General features: G+C 37.8%; 1 protein-coding gene across 1 annotated transcript; it reads left to right on the top strand.

The window, feature by feature from the left end:
* LOC149835579 (small heat shock protein, chloroplastic-like) lies at positions 1-1095 on the top strand. Its single transcript, XM_090010583.1, has 2 exons — positions 1-286; positions 495-1095. Exons 1-2 carry the CDS (start codon positions 94-96, stop codon positions 911-913), a joined length of 612 nt encoding a protein of 203 aa, XP_089866709.1. The 5' UTR covers positions 1-93; the 3' UTR covers positions 914-1095.
* Positions 1096-17027: the final 15932 nt, after the last annotated feature.

Raw genomic sequence — 17027 nt, 5'->3', positions numbered from 1 at the left:
CCCTAAAACGCCAGACACTCATCTCCATTGCAACCAAAAACCCTCTGCAACTACATCCTTCTCTGAGTTTCTTTAATACCATCTCCTTTAAAAATGGCTGCCATGCTAGCGCTGAAGAAGGGCACCTCTTGCTTGCGCCTCACCTCGCTAACGAGGGCCATGGCGGCCTCATCCTCATCCACTCGCGCCTTCAACACCTCTGCTCAGGTGCGCGACTACGACGGCGTCGATCGTAGGGAGGGTGCTCCTGCGCCGCGGCGCCGCGATGTTCCCGGAATCTTTACCGGTAAGTTTTAGCGCGACCCTCTTCTTTGAGACATTTCGTCGAATGGAATGTTCTGCGGTCTTAGTTTCTTCGATTCGCTTGGGAAACTTTGTTTCTTTTGGGCTGTTAGCAAACAACTTTATCCTTGCGGTCTTTTCCCCTGAATTTGTGACTTAAATTCTAGTGGTTTTCGTCTGGGAAATTTGATCGAACGGTTGGTGAACTGCAGATGTGTTTGATCCCTTCTTCCCATCTAAGAACCTGAATCACCTTCTGAACATCATGGACCAGTTCCTGGAAAACCCAGTGCTGGCCGCGACGCGGGGGATGACGAGCGGGGCGAGAAGAGGTTGGGACGTGAGGGAGGACGGCGACGCGCTCCGGTTGAGGATGGACATGCCGGGCTTGGACAAGGAGCACGTCAAGGTGTCTGCCGAGCAGAACACGCTCATCATCCGTGGCGAGGCCCCGCCTGAGGCCGGGGACGAGGAATCGGGGAGGAGTTACAGCAGCAGGATCAATATCCCTCCCAACCTGTACAAGCTCGACCAGATCAAGGCCGAGATGAAGAATGGGGTACTCAAAATAACGGTGCCTAAGGCGAAGGAAGATCAGAGGAGCAATGTCATTGACGTCAATATCGAGTAGAAAGGCGCTAGTGAAGAAGCTCCGGTTTCTGACCTTTTCGCATTTTCTTTCTAGTAAAAACCGATGATGGCCTTTGGATGGGACGGCAGTTTTTTTTTTTGAACTGTAAAAGTGGGCACTCTTTTCTTGAATGAAGATGAAACACACAGGCGACTGATATAATAACGTTGTGCTTTGATGAATTGGGGCTTTGAAATTTTGGTTTCTTTCTGTTTATGTATTGAATCTTTGATGCATGGCCACTGGTTTCTGCATATCGATGGGCGCATTGGGCGAGAGAGGATGCGATCCTTATCCGTGAGATAAGAATGTCGCTATAGTGGCCTTTCTGTTCGTGATTTTTTGTCCGTTGCACGCAAAGTAGAGAAACTGATTGAGTTTATACGATCTGAAGACCAATTTGACCACGCAAATTTTTAAAGAGTCACTCTCTCTCTCTCTCTCTAAAGAAGAATTGCTTGAAATGGAACATAAGAACCTAGATTCAGCATCGCAATTCTTGGAATCTCAAAGGACTCCAAGTGAGAGTTATCCAAACAGGAGGTGGATTTTACAATACTTGGGATTTTTTTTCCTAAGGGCTGGGAAAGTGAAACGAGATGAACTGCTTGTGGGTCATCTCATGTTCAGCCTGTAAAGTGCTGGTCTGGAATTTGTAAGATAGGCTTGGCAAGCTTTGGTATGAACGATCAATGTTCGGTTCAGTTCAACCTGTATTCGCTCGTTAATTAATATTAGATCAACGGCCCGGCGCAGTATAGAAAAACAACACCCAATTTAGAGGCTGGTCATTGAATCAGGGTCATAAAATAAAAAATTAAATTCGGTATCTACAATTTATGAAAAAACAAAAGTGAAATAATACCTATGTGCTCCTCTAAAAACTAAGAATTTCTGTTCAATCATAATAACCAATTTCTTCAGCCTTCAACTTTATTAAAGTTTGAAGAGAAAATCTCTCTCTCTCTCTCTCTCTCTCTCTCTCTCTCTCTCATGACTCCAAAGTTACCTTAGTATCAGGTAACTTTTATTATGGCTTCTGTATACATGTTTTAAACTTTCATTTTCATCGTTAAGTAAAACAAAAATATTTTTCTCTAAATTAATTTGCAACCAGCGATCTCCAAGAAAAGTTTAATGACCCAAATTTATCATATTTTTTTAGCTAGCTTCATCAAATATTAAACATCATTCACAAAAAGAATAAGCCTAGTCCACTCCTCTATATAATCCACAATCGCTTGCTTAAGGAAGTAGATAGCTCAACACTTCCATAGCTAATATGAAAAGAATGAGTGAAATTGGGTCTCCTTGTCTCATTCTCTTATTAGGCTTTAAAACGACTCATGTCTTATTATTAATACTAATTATAATTGAAGATGATTCCAAAAACGCTGCCACTCACCTTACCCATCTCCCTTCCGCCCCGCTAAGACTTTAAATAGAAAATCTCAACTTAGTGAATCAAAAGCTTTATGGAAATCAAATTTAGCAATTTTTTTTTTGGAATTGTGCATGGTATGACATGCTTCATGTGATAGTAAACATTCTCGTGATAATGTCGGGTACATAACAAACATAAATTTGAATGCCCAAAAGCGATCTTAAACTTGATTTATGTTGCAAGTCTTATTTTCTGTCAACTGAAGCAATAACCATTGGGTTATTTGAGAAATGAACCTCAAAGGTGAAATAGTTCAAACTATAGAATTCAATTTGTGCACACCAGGATATCTAAAACATAGTAAGTTAAGATTACTTATTTAAACATGATCTTATTACTCTTTTGTACTCGGTAGGTTTAATATTTTATTGGAGACTGATTTTTTACATCGTAGATGAGCTACAACTGTTACGACAAGTACATGGTCTCACTTGTGGATGATATTCCTCAACAAGAAAATGAGTAATTACTTTGCTTATATGTTTGTTAATTCATCTTTAATCTTATATATGTTATTGACTTAGAATATTTATATTACAAGTATGACTGTGGTATATTTATCCTTTTGTACATGCAATACTTGAGTAAAAATGAAGAATTGACCTTCACCCAAGTACGTATTTATATGTCATTGTTTATAATATCTATTAAATGTAAGTTATATTTGTTGTTAGCTAATAATCTTTTTTAGAATTATGTCACAAACTGCAAAAATGATGTGATCTTATTATATGAGAAGTTGAGGAAGAATCTTAAGGCAAAAAAAAAAAAAAAAAAGACCATAACAAAAAACAACGAAGGTTGTAGAGACGGATGTTGTGAAGACAAAATTATAGAAATTATTATAATTTATGAATTGTCAAACTTTAAGAATGTAAATGATGTACATTATGAGTTTAAATTTGTTCTTTAACTATTTCATGGCTGCGAAGATGGGCTGCAAAGACGAAACTATGGACAATTATGAGTTTAAATTTGTTCTTTTGATTAATATTATAATTTACTACTTGGGCAGAAACAAGAAATTGACCTCACCCAGGTACATATTTATGTCCTTATTTGTGATGTTTATGAGAGGTAAGCTATATTAGTTGTTTGCTTATAATCTTTTTTTTAGAATTATGTCACAAATTGCAAATTGATATGATCTCATTATATAAGAAATTGAAGAAAAATCTTAATGTAAATAACAAAAAAAGACCACAACAGAAAAACTACGGAGGCTGTAGAGATGGATGTTGCGAAGACAGAATTATGGAGATTATTGTAATTTATGAATTGCCAATATTATAATTTATGAATTGTCAAACTTTAAGAATATAAATTATGTAAAATATGAGTTTAAATTTGTTTTTTAAATATTCTATGGTTGCGGAGATGGGTTGCGAAGACAAAAATGTGGACAATTATGAGTTTAAATTTGTTCTTTTGATTAATATTATAATTTATAAATTATCAAACTTTAAAGATGTAAATTATGTATATTGTAAGTTTAAATTTGTTCTTTAAATATTTCATATTTAACTAGGCTAAAACTTATAGCTAATTAAAATTTCCATCATCGCACCGACTTAGGTTAAAATCACATATCTTGTATAAAAATCACAACTCTTCCTTTGCAAAACTGTTTTCGAAAGTCGCAACTCTTTTTCATGTCTCTTCTTTCACAAAACTGTTTATAATAATTTATTGTATATTTCTCAAAAATAGCAACTCTTCGTTCACAAAACCTTTTTTGAAAGTCACGAATAAGAAAAAATGTTTATTTTTTATTGTGAATGTCCCAAGTACATCACATATATTTGTTATTGTTTGCAATAATTTATTGAAAATTTCCCAAAAATCGCAATTTCATAAGTTCATAAAATTATTTTTGATAGTCGCGAATGAGGAAAAATATTTATTTTTTGTTAAGAATCTCTCGTATTTCTTTTACATTGCATATATTCATCATTGTTCACAATAATTTATTGCTGACTTCCTAAAAAATTGCAACTCTTATGATTCACAATAATTGTTTGCAGAGTTTCACAAAAATAAACCTGCCCATGCATACATTCAATCATTTATTTAAAAATGAACTAGTTCATACATACTCATAAATAGATACATTCATTCATTCTGCTTATTCATTTCATTAAATTCATTATGCTCATTCAATTCATTTATTCAAAATGAACCTCCTCGTTCATTTAAAAGTGAACTAGTTCATATATTCATTCATTAGAAATGAACTTGCTCATTCACTTCATTCATTAATTCTGCTCATATATACATACATACATTTATTCATTCATTTATTTAAAAACAAACTAATTTATACATTCATTCATTCAAAATGAACTTGTTCATTTATTTCATTCGTTCATTCTGCCCATTCATTAAAAAATGAACCTGCTCATACATCATTTATTTATTTAAAAATAAACAAATTCATACATTCATTCATTTTATTTGAAATGAACTTGCTCATTCATTATGTCCATTCATTAAAACATGAACTTTCTCATATATGCATACATACATATATTCAACCATTTACTTAAAAATGAATAAGTTCATACATTCATTTATTTATTTATACATATATTTATTTATTTATACATATATTTATTCATAAAAAATAAATATACTAATATATACATTAAAAAATAAATAAAGTAACTCTTATCTCCACAAGTGCACTCGTAGCTTCTTGATGACCATAGCATAGTTATCAATAAGCTCAATTTGATTCTGTTTAATGGACTCCTTTGCCTCAAGCATATCATACAACACACAAATTTTAGCATATACAAGAGCCCACTCTTGTAATACTTCAGTGCTTTTGACTCATCGGCCCATGTTCCTCCTCCAACTCAATGGCTCTCTTTATAGAGGGACTGCCTGCAAAATGTTAGGATTGAGCAACTATATTCTCATCATCATCAGCAAGTACCATGGAGGACAAGCCAATGCCTTTGCCATCGTCGCACCCATTTTCAAGTTCAGAGAAGAATAAGATGGGGTAATCTTCTGTCTTATCATTTATTGTCAGCGAGATAGTTTTACTAACTGTGTTAGGGCAACTAATTAATTGTTGAATATAGCCAAATTGTCGGACCTCTCGGCTAGCCATTTGGCACTCAACTTCATTTATGTTGTGCAATTAAATGTTCGTCCTCAAGATGACCTTTGCTTGCATAACTACATCCTGATTTTCTTTTTTTTGTTTCGCAACTTCATAGGACAACACTTTACTTACATAACAAACATTCATTCATGGTTAGTCTGATATTATATTACTTAAAAATAAGTATAAAATATTATAAAAAATACTTATATTTGTCGTAGTCATTGTTCATAATAATTTTAAGTAATGGTCTCTATCCATGTGATGACCAAACACTCTTCGATCAGTCTCTTATTCGTTGCTTGACTGGCTCCACATTACAACACATGAAAATTCTGGGAGAATTTGACAACTTAGAGGCCTTCTAATAGATATGTGCTCCAATATCCAAACCTACACGGATTTGTACACGGATTAACACATATTAATACACAAAATATTATATAAAAATATAAAAAAATACTTTAATTTAAACAATCAATTTTGGCATTCCATGACACTTAAATCTAGTGATTCGGGTTATCCTTCAACGTGATGGTCATCTCAATATTTGTAAACTAGAATGTGTTGGTTGTCATATTCCAGAACTACGCAACGACCTCTATGTGTGGGTGACAGATATTCCATGGTATGATTTTCAAGAATTATCGAAAATGCATAAGATCAAGTTTGTTTTTCACATCCTTTTAAAGAGATGTGAATCAATGTTGTGCTTGGAACTAGTAGAACTGGTGCATGTGGCCTGTATGATCACTTTGCTCGCCTTGCGACTCCTAATATATATATATATATATATATATATATATATATATATATATATATATATATATATATATATATATGATAATTTAAAAAATGATTGAATGTAAAATAAAAAATGATTGCAAACATCTTAGAAACATTTATATTCAAAATAAAAAATGACCAAAGTACCTGTCCAGGAGCACTGAACCTTCTTCTCCCACTTTGATCTCTTCTTTAGAGCTTTTACTAAATTCTCTGCATCCTCTCCCTTGCTTGCCTCCTCACCCTTTTTTGCAGAGTTCTTACTGCTCTTGCTGAGGTGCCTCCCCTCTCCCTATATCATCCACATTATCTGTGGCCGCATCTACAACATCATCTATCTAGTCATTGAGGTTAACAACAACCTCACACTGAGCGTATGGGTCAAACTTTTGATTCAATAAGTTTCCCTCCACCTCCACCTCCTTAGATGCTTTCAGGATGGGAGACATGATTGTAACAACAAACTCTTTATTATTTTTTACATATTTTGTTTTAGTTTTACGACACCCAATAGTTGCTAAGTGTATTTTGGCCAACATTTCAGGTGTATTGTGTTGCTCATTTGGGGGTGGCTCATAATTGAATATGCATTTTTTGTGATAAATGTCAAATAACCAATATTTTAGCCATGGAGCAGGCTCGCTCTCTATCTACGTTTCAAGATGATTACATAAAGCATAGTACATAGGATTAGCCAATACATAGTTTTTCTTTTTTGATATTTATTGCTTTGTTTTATTACTAGTAGATGATGTGAATGTGAGTCCCTCAGATACAGACTTATCAGATGCCATATTGTTTCAAACTCTGCAAATCAACTCTAAGAAGCACTAAAAGGCACATAGTTTAACCTTTGACTACTTAAAGGAAATTAAGCAGTGAACTAAACTTAATGGAAATTAAGTAGTGAACTAAACTTAAAAAAAATAGGCAGTGAACTAAACTTAAAAAGAATTAGGCAGTGAACTAAACTAAAAATACAAGCTTCAAGCCTCTAGGATTTAGAAGATGAAAGTGCTCATAGTCATCTGTTTGTAGACCATAAAAGCTAAACTAAAAAATATAGTTAAAAGACATTGTATCATATAAGAAAAACAATTGTAATGCCTCTCATAATAATATAGTTCCTTGCATTTTTCAATGTTTTGATTATAAACATATTTTCTGTATAAAGGATTAAGAGAAGTACAAGAGAGAAGATACAACAACTTAAGGAAAATGGTTATGGAGAAACTATTCAAAAATATTATGCTTATTGAAAAACTCATCGTTAGGAATGTGCTTACCAAAACATTTATCATCGATGAATTTGAAAAACTCAATGATGAAGTGCCACCGATGAATCACAAAAAAAAGTGGCCAAAAATAGTTGTCAGAAAAGTTAGATTTTTTTACAGGAGATCAAGAAGGAGACCACAAGTTGAGGACTACAAAAAAACCCTAGAATATGTGAAAATAGTCTTAGGGTGCGGACAATAGTTTTTTATACTCTCGAAGAGTCGCATTTATTCTATATGGGTTCGTACAGTTTTTAACAACTCTGGTACCACATATATGCAATTTTAATAAGGTATTTGCGAAGTTACTAACATAAGGAGATTCACAAAAGTTGTTTTTGTGTGATTTGTGAAGACCACAAAAAAATATATAGGAACATAAATTTAAGTGAGGGTTAAAGAAAGAAGAAAGGAGGTTCACACATTTTTGAACAAGTTTGGTACCAGATATATGCGATATTACTAAGGTATTTATAAAGTTTCTATCATGAGGAGGTTCACAAAACTTGTTTTTACACCTTTCGTGAAGTCTGCAAAAAAAAAATATGCAAACATATATTTAAGTGAAAGTTAAAGAAAAGAGAAAGGAGGCTCACACGGTTTCCAGCCACTTTGGTACAAGATATGTGATTTTACTAAGCTATTTATGATTTTGCGATTAATAAAGAAGACTGTATAAATAACATAATGTTTTGTGTGCTTTATGAGGTCTGCAAAAAAAAGTGTGGAACTTCTTTCAAGTGGGAGTTTGAGATACCCGATGAGCGGAGCGATATATCGCATGAACTATGTGAGTTTCGCACATGCGAAGGGTAAAAAGGTCATAACGAAGTCAATTATTTGTGGTTTTATTCATTAAACAAATTTTAACAAATTGCAGGGTATTAAGGAAACATTTTATTTTTATGATACAATACAATCATTTTCCAAAAATAAAGGGCATCCAAGCCACCATGTGTCGGATGCCCCTTTCTTAGATGTTGGCCTGGAAATGCGTCAAACACCCGACCCATTAAGGTGTACCCAAACTTGCCCAAATAACAAAGTGTCACGTTTGGGTTTGGGTTTAAGTTTTACCGGGTTACGGAAATGAATTCTCCAACCCATATCCGTATAATTTCAGTTTACTTTTTTTTTAAATACATATAAAATACACAAATTGGGTTGAGTATAATTAAAAATCATATCCCAAACCCGGCTCACATATTGCTTGAGTTAGGTTTGGGTCGACCCAAATATTATTTGTATCAGTATCAATAGGTCAGGTTTGACTTGGAGCTGAATTGTACCAAGCCCTATAGGGTTAGGGTTTGGTGATAAATAAGGTCTGATTAAAATTCGGGTTAGACCCTAAGGGCCCAATTAATATATGATACTGTGGGTATGGTTGTGAAATTTCACACCAAACACAGGTCTGACCCAAGTTTTGATTAAGATCTGTGATTTTTCAATGTAAAAGAGATAAAAAAGCTCTTTTATATACTATGGATAGGGTCATATTCATGTAATCCTTATAGGACCCAGGCATGATTTTCTTTATAGTGGATTTAATCAAATCTGGGAACGAAGCCAGTACCCACACTTTAAAGTCAGATCCAGATTTGAACCCACCTGAGTCCAAACCAGATCCAACCCATTGACACCCCTAATTATTTGGGTCGGTAGTTTTATGCACATACTGGAGAATTTAGGTTCGAGTAAGATGGGGTATCCGATACAAACCTGAGATGTTGGCAGCCTTATTGTTAGAGGTATGAGCCCTTTTAATAATTTGTGTAGGAAGGGTGTATCATACGAGACATTTTTTCGAGAGGGTGGTGTATGTTCGCCCCCGATGATTCACTAAATCCCACGTCTGTGTTCGGGGGTTTGAATGAGCACCATGTATACAAGCACATGGGGCTCGTATTCCCGTGTATGTTGACATCACTTAGCATTGAAGTCTGGTGTGGTTGCAAAGACTTAAGTACCCTTTCTTGCTATTCTTCTCATAAAGCGATGGTTTGAAAAAATAACAAAAATGCCCTTCATTCAAAAAAGAAAAAACAAACAGTTCAAAAAAAGGACAAACATGTCCTCCATCTAGAAAGTCAAGGATGATGTTGACTCTTCAAAGTTGAAAAAATGACAAAAATGCCTTTCATTCAAAAAAGAAAAAACAAACAGTTCAAAAAAAGGACAAACATGTCCTCCATCCAGAAAGTCAAGGATGATGTTGAGTCTTCAAAGTTGAAAAAATGATAAAAACGCCCTTCATTCAAAAAAAAAAAACAAACTATTCAAAAAAAGGACAAACATGTCCTCCATCCAGAAAGTCAAGGATGATGTTGACTCTTCAAAGTTGAAAAAATGACAAAAATGCCTTTCATTCAAAAAAGAAAAAACAAACAGTTCAAAAAAGGACAAACATGTCCTCATTTAAAAAGTCAAGGATGATGTTGACTCTTTAAAGTCTACCCAGCGAAACGAACCTTAATTGTTTCGCCGATGGTAATTCGGCGAAACGATGGTGAGCCGACGATCCGATGGTGAGCCGGCGATTCGATGGTCATCCGACGAAACAAACTGACTGTAGCATCGTTCAACTTGATGAGTTATGAAGCCTGATTCATAGTTTTGCCTTTACAGAAGGGGGTTTGGGGGCTCCTCCCAGCGTGGGTAACATCATTCAACTTGATGTGTTGTGGAGCCTGATTTAGAGGTTTTGCCCTTACAGGAGGGGCAAAAACTCTAAATCAAGCTCCACAACGAATCAAGTTGAACGATGCTATCCACGCTGGGAGGATCCCCCAAACCCTCTTCCTATAAGGGCAAAAACTTTGAATCAGACTCCACAACGAATCAAGTTGAACAATGCTATCCACGCAGAGAGGAGCCCCCAAACCCTCTTCCTATGAGGGCAAAAACTTTAAATCAGACTCCACAACTCATCAAGTTGAATGATGCTACCCACGCTGGGAGGAGCCCTCAGACCCCCCTTCTGTAAGGGTAAAAACTCTGAATCAGACTCCACAACTCTTCAAGTTGAATGATGCTACCCACGCTGGGAGGAGCTCTCAGACCCCCCTTCTGTAAGGGTAAAAACTCTCAATCAGACTCCACAACTCTTCAAGTTGAATGATGCTACCCACGCTGAGAGGAGTCCTCAGACCCCCCTTTCTGTAAGGGTAAAAACTCTGAATCAGACTCCACAACTCTTCAAGTTGAATGATGCTACCCACGTTGAGAGGAGCCCTGAGACCCCTCTCCTGTAAGAGTACTCTGAATCAGGATCTACAACTCATTTAGTTGAATCATGCTACCCACACTGGGAGGAGCCCCCAAACCCTCCTCTTGTAAGGGTAAAAACTCTGAATCAGGCTCCACAACAGTCAATGTGCAGGTCAGTCAGTGCTTGATGGAGCAATGCAGGATCTTCTGCTGGATGTGCACAGAAGCAGAAAGAGAAGGGAGAGAGAGAGAGAGTGAGAGAGTTGATGTTCATGGCCTCCTCCAGGGGAGATTTCTTTCTCGGATAATCCTGCAGTGACTGGGTCTTAAATAATCATCTTCGGGGCACTTAAGTCTTTACAACCACTCTTTTTCAAGAATCGTCATTTTTTTTTGCACCAATGGAGAAGAGGGTACTTAAGTCATTGCAATCGCATCAAACTCCAACGCTAATTAATGCTGACAAACATGGGGATACGAGACGCACATGCATGCTTACATACGTGGTGCTCTTTGGGACCCCCGAACTTGAGATGTAGCTAACTCCCTTGTTCGGAGGGGGAACATATAACCTGCTTTGGTCATCAAGGCCTATTTGTACGCACCGCAACTCCCTATGTTCCAGTACAATCCAATCCCTTGCCTTAGCTATTGGCATGTATGTATGTAACACACCGTCGTCTTCTTTGAAAGTTTAGATATTGGCATCTCTCGCACATCCAATCCCCTTGCCTTAGCTTCGATTTTTCAATCTTCAATAAAGCACCATATGCTCTCTTAAGAAGCTCTTGTACTGGACTACCCTCCAATCTCCATTCCCCTCCTCGGTTGTACTCGTTCTCTTCGCTTCCCCGCCTGCCTCAACGTATTGTTGGTCGATATAGAAAAAAGGAAAAGCCAACGAGCTCTCCACCCCGCAGTCACGAAGAACTCGTTGTGGAATGATACAGATGAACTCGTTGACTTGCCTTGCCTCTATCCCGTTCATATCGATGCAATCCTTTAAGGATCACTAGAAAGAAAAAAAATCTCTGATCAAATTTGCAGCCAGCCTACTCCCTCTTGTTGCTTGCCCTATCCTGCAGTGATCTGCTTGAATATTCTTGCAGCAAACCGATGTCGTGTTGGCAGCCTTGGTCTGTTTCCAACTAATCCCCCCAATGAAATTATCCGTCAATGACAGGACACGATTCACCTTTTGCCTCTCTTGCCCCGCTGAACCTTCGGCTAGTAGCAGCCGTATTTTGCATGCATACCTGTGGATACCGGGACATGCTGCCGGCACGCTGGAGGCCCAGGGCCGTTCTCCGGCAGACTTACCGCTCCCGGGCTCCCCCGACTCTTCCCCTCTCATTTCAACCTCATCATCGTTAATTTCTCGCACAATTCTTTCGGGATCATCAATCCATTGCCATGGCCATGGATTGTTTTTTTTTTTTTTTAAAGGCACCATCGATTGGTTTTTAATGTTTACATACCAACGGGGCTTCGCTTGTGTTTGGTAGGAGCAGCTAGTGCACGTCACCTTATATTGGGACATTTCAAGTTGGAATCCCACTTGTATGTTTGTATAACTGTTAGCCTAACCCCAGCTTGCCTTTCAAAAAGAAAAAAAACTGCAGTACATTAATATACAATATAATAAAGTATATGCAGTTTATTGTAATAAAGAATAAAGCAGTTGTTCCATATCTGTGCAAGTCTCTGTGTCAGTTGACGGATATCTGTGCTGGAATAAAGCAGTTGTTCCATATCTGTGCAAATCTCTCTGTCTGTTGACGGATATTTTTGGTGTTATGTAGCATTGTGTATTCATAGTAATAGTGCTAGTTGTTTCTGTCGACGTTTTCGTTATACTTCATTCGTCTCATCACAGCCACAGGTGTAGCAACACGCCAAAAGTGTGCAATAGCATTGCACCTGTTATGTTGTTTCAGCAGCACACTCCAAAGCTTAACGTGGACCCAAGAAAGTTATCCAATCTACAGGTAACGGCGCAGCCGTGTGTTAGAGAGAGAGAGAGAGAGCGATATATATTTGATTTTCTCAAGGAGCTTCGTGACAATTTAACAAGGACCAAGAGGGAATGTAATTTATCCTTTGGTAAGACAGATTCATGATGGCAAATAAGCCTTCATAGATAAAAGAGTTCCATTTCTAGGCCCTTGTGACTTGGTAAAGTGACATTCATAGCCGTAGAGAGATTGAGTAGATTCAGTGATCAAGCCTGGGTACGGTAAAAAATACTCTAGTCATACAAAACACAGAAAATAGCATTTTCTATGTTTTGTACTTTACACACAAAATTGCTGAGTAAGCGATTTTTTTGTGTTTTGTGTTTTATACAGAAAATCAATGCTCGTTGTGATTTATGTAGCCCTAAGTACCTTACCATCACCTCACCACCATTATTGGGATGCAACTCATTTGTCTTGAAGCACTCTTAGAATACTTGACAAAGCAAATACCTGCTTTAATTGTTCAAAGAAAAAAGATGCTTTTTTAAAAATGCAATATTATTGTCTTGGACAGAGCCTTTGGAATGGGGGCATGTGTAGTGCAGATAAGTGAAAAATGCATAAAGTGTAGGAGCCTTCGGTATGCGTTGGCTTGATCAGTGACGTGCGATGATAACACCACGCACAATAAGCAATGATATCGGCGTTAGTGTATCGCTGGGTAGCGACTCAAACGTATAGAGCCTTGTTTGATTAAGCAGTGCCAGCGAATTAGAAGATGCTGCCTTTGGAGATTTGGTTATGAACCTCTCGGCATGCAAGAGTTTCTCACGCGTAGCAGTTGAACGCATGGGGGTACGTGTGGGTTATGGCTAATTCCCTCATAGATCACCTTAGGTAGTTTCAACCAAGTATGGTGACTCAGAGTTAGGCAAGTGAATGCCTAGGCGCCGACGAATGAGTTTGGGTGGTACTCTTCGCTATGGTGTTTAATCATCAATTGGTCTTTGGACTGGAGGCTACAAGGTCTTTGTTCCTTCAATGATGAGGTTTTGCTTTGTCATACACATGGAGTCACAATACGCTCCATGACACGCAAAGCTAAGGCAAGTTTATGCCTCTTTCGAAAGTGATAACTGTTATGAGATGGTTATGCACTAAGCGACATGGATTAGATAAAATTCGTATTTGTAGATATACTTGATCAGCTTTCGCTAGGCAGTTGCACAAGAGGTGGTGTGTAGGGCCAATGAAAATGATTCAGCACATGAAAAAGTGTTGGTGCGCGACCTTTGGTCGTTGGGCTGGCCAAACTAGATAGTCTGACATATTACGGGTTTGCAAAAAATTTTATGTCCATGACAAATTGACATCAAAGCAAAAAGATTCACGACGACCTTGTTGTTTATTGTGTGCGACACTGACGGAAACAATGATGATTTATCTTGGTTACATAATTTTATACAACTGAAGTGTGGTTGACCGATCACAAAAGCAAGGTATTGGCAGGTTGATATGGGTCATCTTATCAATGATAAAAAGAAGTGTAAGGTTGTTGTTTAGTTGGCTAAAAGAATGTAGATAAGTCAAAGATTCCTACCAGTTGTACTTTAGGCTCGAAGGTAGAGCATGATATTTGCTTTATGCATGCAGAAAATACATGTTGAATTCGGCTGGATGGATTTGCACCTTTGGGTATAGGAGACTCAACTAAACTTCTAGATTCTCTCCCAAGATTGTGGGTTAGCGGAGTACTCATGTTGAGCAGAATATATGCTTATTGTTTTGGTCCCATGAGTTGGCAGTTCATCTGTGGATTGTGTGTGCGAAAAAAGTTATTGTTTGTGGCTTGTCAGTTTATTTTCTACGAGAACATTTTGCTGGATCCAGATGAGAGTTGCAGCGTGCGAGCTCTAGATGAGAGTTGCAGTGTTGGGTTGTGTTGCCCCTCTTGTGGATGAGTGCTTAAGAAGATGCTTTGAAGGACCACTTTGGGGTGATATGCAAGTAGGCATCCCCTATTTGAGAACTAGTTTGGATCACTGAAAAACTGTAAGTTGGTGCCTAAGGGAGTTGATATTCTTACGACACACGTTGATGGTCATCTTTCTCTATGAGAAACATAAAGGGCTTAGAATTGCCCTTGTTGGAGTTAGAAGGCACCTCAGCCATGAGCATGAAGACTGCAAGTTTGTCATGCAAACAAAAATGACCTGCTTGTGTTTGGGACTGCACTGGGGTCTCACGAGCAAATGATGTTTGATGTTGATGGAGCGAAAGACCGTTGTCTAAGTGATCGAAAATGCGTTAAGGAATGAGACTTGATGTGTTAAAGGTTGCGGCGATGGTGGATGAAAATCAAACAAGTTGAGTAGGGTAAGAAAAAAAAGTAGACTAAAGATAAGTACAAAAAGAAACTCACATATCAGTTAAGACTGTATTCTTACTTGCACCGACATTGTCGAGGATGATAATGGTTTAGGTGGAAGAAAATGTCTCGGACCGAGCTTTCAGAATGAGAAATGTGCAGTGCAGAGTTCTACTGAGTGAAAACGCATCTAGTGTAGGAGTGTGCGGTATGCATTGGCTTGATCGGTGATGCGCGATGATAGCGCCACACGCGATCAACAATGATATCGATGTTAGTGCATCACTGGGTGATGGCTCAAATGTAGAGCCTTGTTTGATTAAGCAGTGCCAGCGGATCATAGGATGTTGCCTTTGGAGATTTGGTTAAGGATCTCTCAGCTTGCAAGAGTTTTTCACTTGTAGCGGTTGGATGCACAGTATTGCATGTGGGTTAGGGCTAATTCTCCTAGGGATCACCTTAGGTGGTTTCAACCGAGTATGCTGACTCAGAACTAGACGAGTGAATGCCTAGGTGCCAGCAAATGAGTTTAGTGGTGCTCTTCGCTATGGTGTTCAATCATCAATTGATCTTTAGATTGGGGGCCGCAAGGTCTTGTTCCTTCAGTGACGAGGTTTTGTTGTGTCGTGCGCATAGAGTCATAATATGCTCCATGATATACAAGGCTAAGGCAAGTATGTGCCACTTTCGAAAGTGATAGCTGGTATAGGACAGTTATATACTAAGCGGCATGAACTAGATGAAATTCACATTTGAAGCTGTGCTTAATCAGCTTTCGCTAGGCAGCCACGCACGAGGTGGTGAGTAGGGCCCATGAAAATGATTCAGCACATAAAAAAAGTGTTTGTGTGTGACATTTGGCCGTTGGGCTGGCCAAACTAGGCAGTTTGGCACGTTGCGGGTTTGCAAAAAATTCTATGCCCGTAACAGTTATAGACCTATGCTATAGAACTCATTCAACTTATGAATTATTTATCAAACCATGCGCTTGTGAATTAGAATTGTGCAAGAAGAGATAAAAAAATTTGTAAAAACTCTGTTTGGGAGCTTTGAATCGCAAGTATGTTGTGGTTTCCTCCCATGCTCTCATACTCTTTGTTGTTTGGTAGTAGTAGCGTTGTCAACTGCACTAAAAATGAAGTTGACAGTCAAGCATCACATTTCAACAACAATCACAAGTAAGAATTTTTAGCAACTCCAATCCTCAACACCACATTTTGGCAACAGGTCTTTCCATCTCAACTGAGGTTCTCAAAGAGAGCCTAAGAAGCAAATACTGAATCAAAGATAAAATCGAATTGGAAGCAATATATAAACGGACTAGAAGCCATGCTAAGTAGGCACGCTATGTAATGATAGTAACATAAAGGAGATGAGAAGCAACCCAAAAGCTAACGAGAAATAATGAAAAAGCATACTTTCATTATAAAGAAAGCATGCTTCCCATTAATGAGAATCATGCTTAGGTCCTTGAGCTCCTCCTAGAAGCTTAGAAGCTCATTCTCATCCTTCAAAGGGACCAAGACCATTCCAGCAACTCATTCACAAGAATAGTGGACAAATCTGCGTGCGTTTGACGTTTAAGGGTGGCAAAATCTGACCCGACCCATCAACCCGCTTTTTAGCTGGGTTAGGGTTTGGCTTAAATGGGTTCATTTCGTAAACGGGTCGACCTGCCTAACTCGTTGATTAAACGGGTTATGTTTGTGTTAGGGGTATGCCAACCCTCCAACCCGTTTGACCCGTTTAATAAACGGGTTAGGCGGCCGGGTCATTTCTAAAAAAAGTTTAATTATTTATGTTTATCTTGATGATTATAAGACAACTTGGTGGATATGTTTATAGTGTGGTTGTAACTTGTAAGACAATTATGTTGATGTTGTCTTTATGTTTATGACTTTATGTTAAGTTTTATATGTTAATGTTGGTAGTACAATTCCATATTGAGATTTGTAGAAA

Source organism: Nuphar pumila, chromosome 6 (genome assembly GCF_984573655.1).
Source record: "Nuphar pumila chromosome 6, dmNupPumi1.hap1.1, whole genome shotgun sequence".
Taxonomy (NCBI): Eukaryota; Viridiplantae; Streptophyta; class Magnoliopsida; order Nymphaeales; family Nymphaeaceae; genus Nuphar; species Nuphar pumila.
Note: the sequence above shows the minus strand (reverse complement) of the source record. Positions and strands in the feature narration are given on the sequence as shown.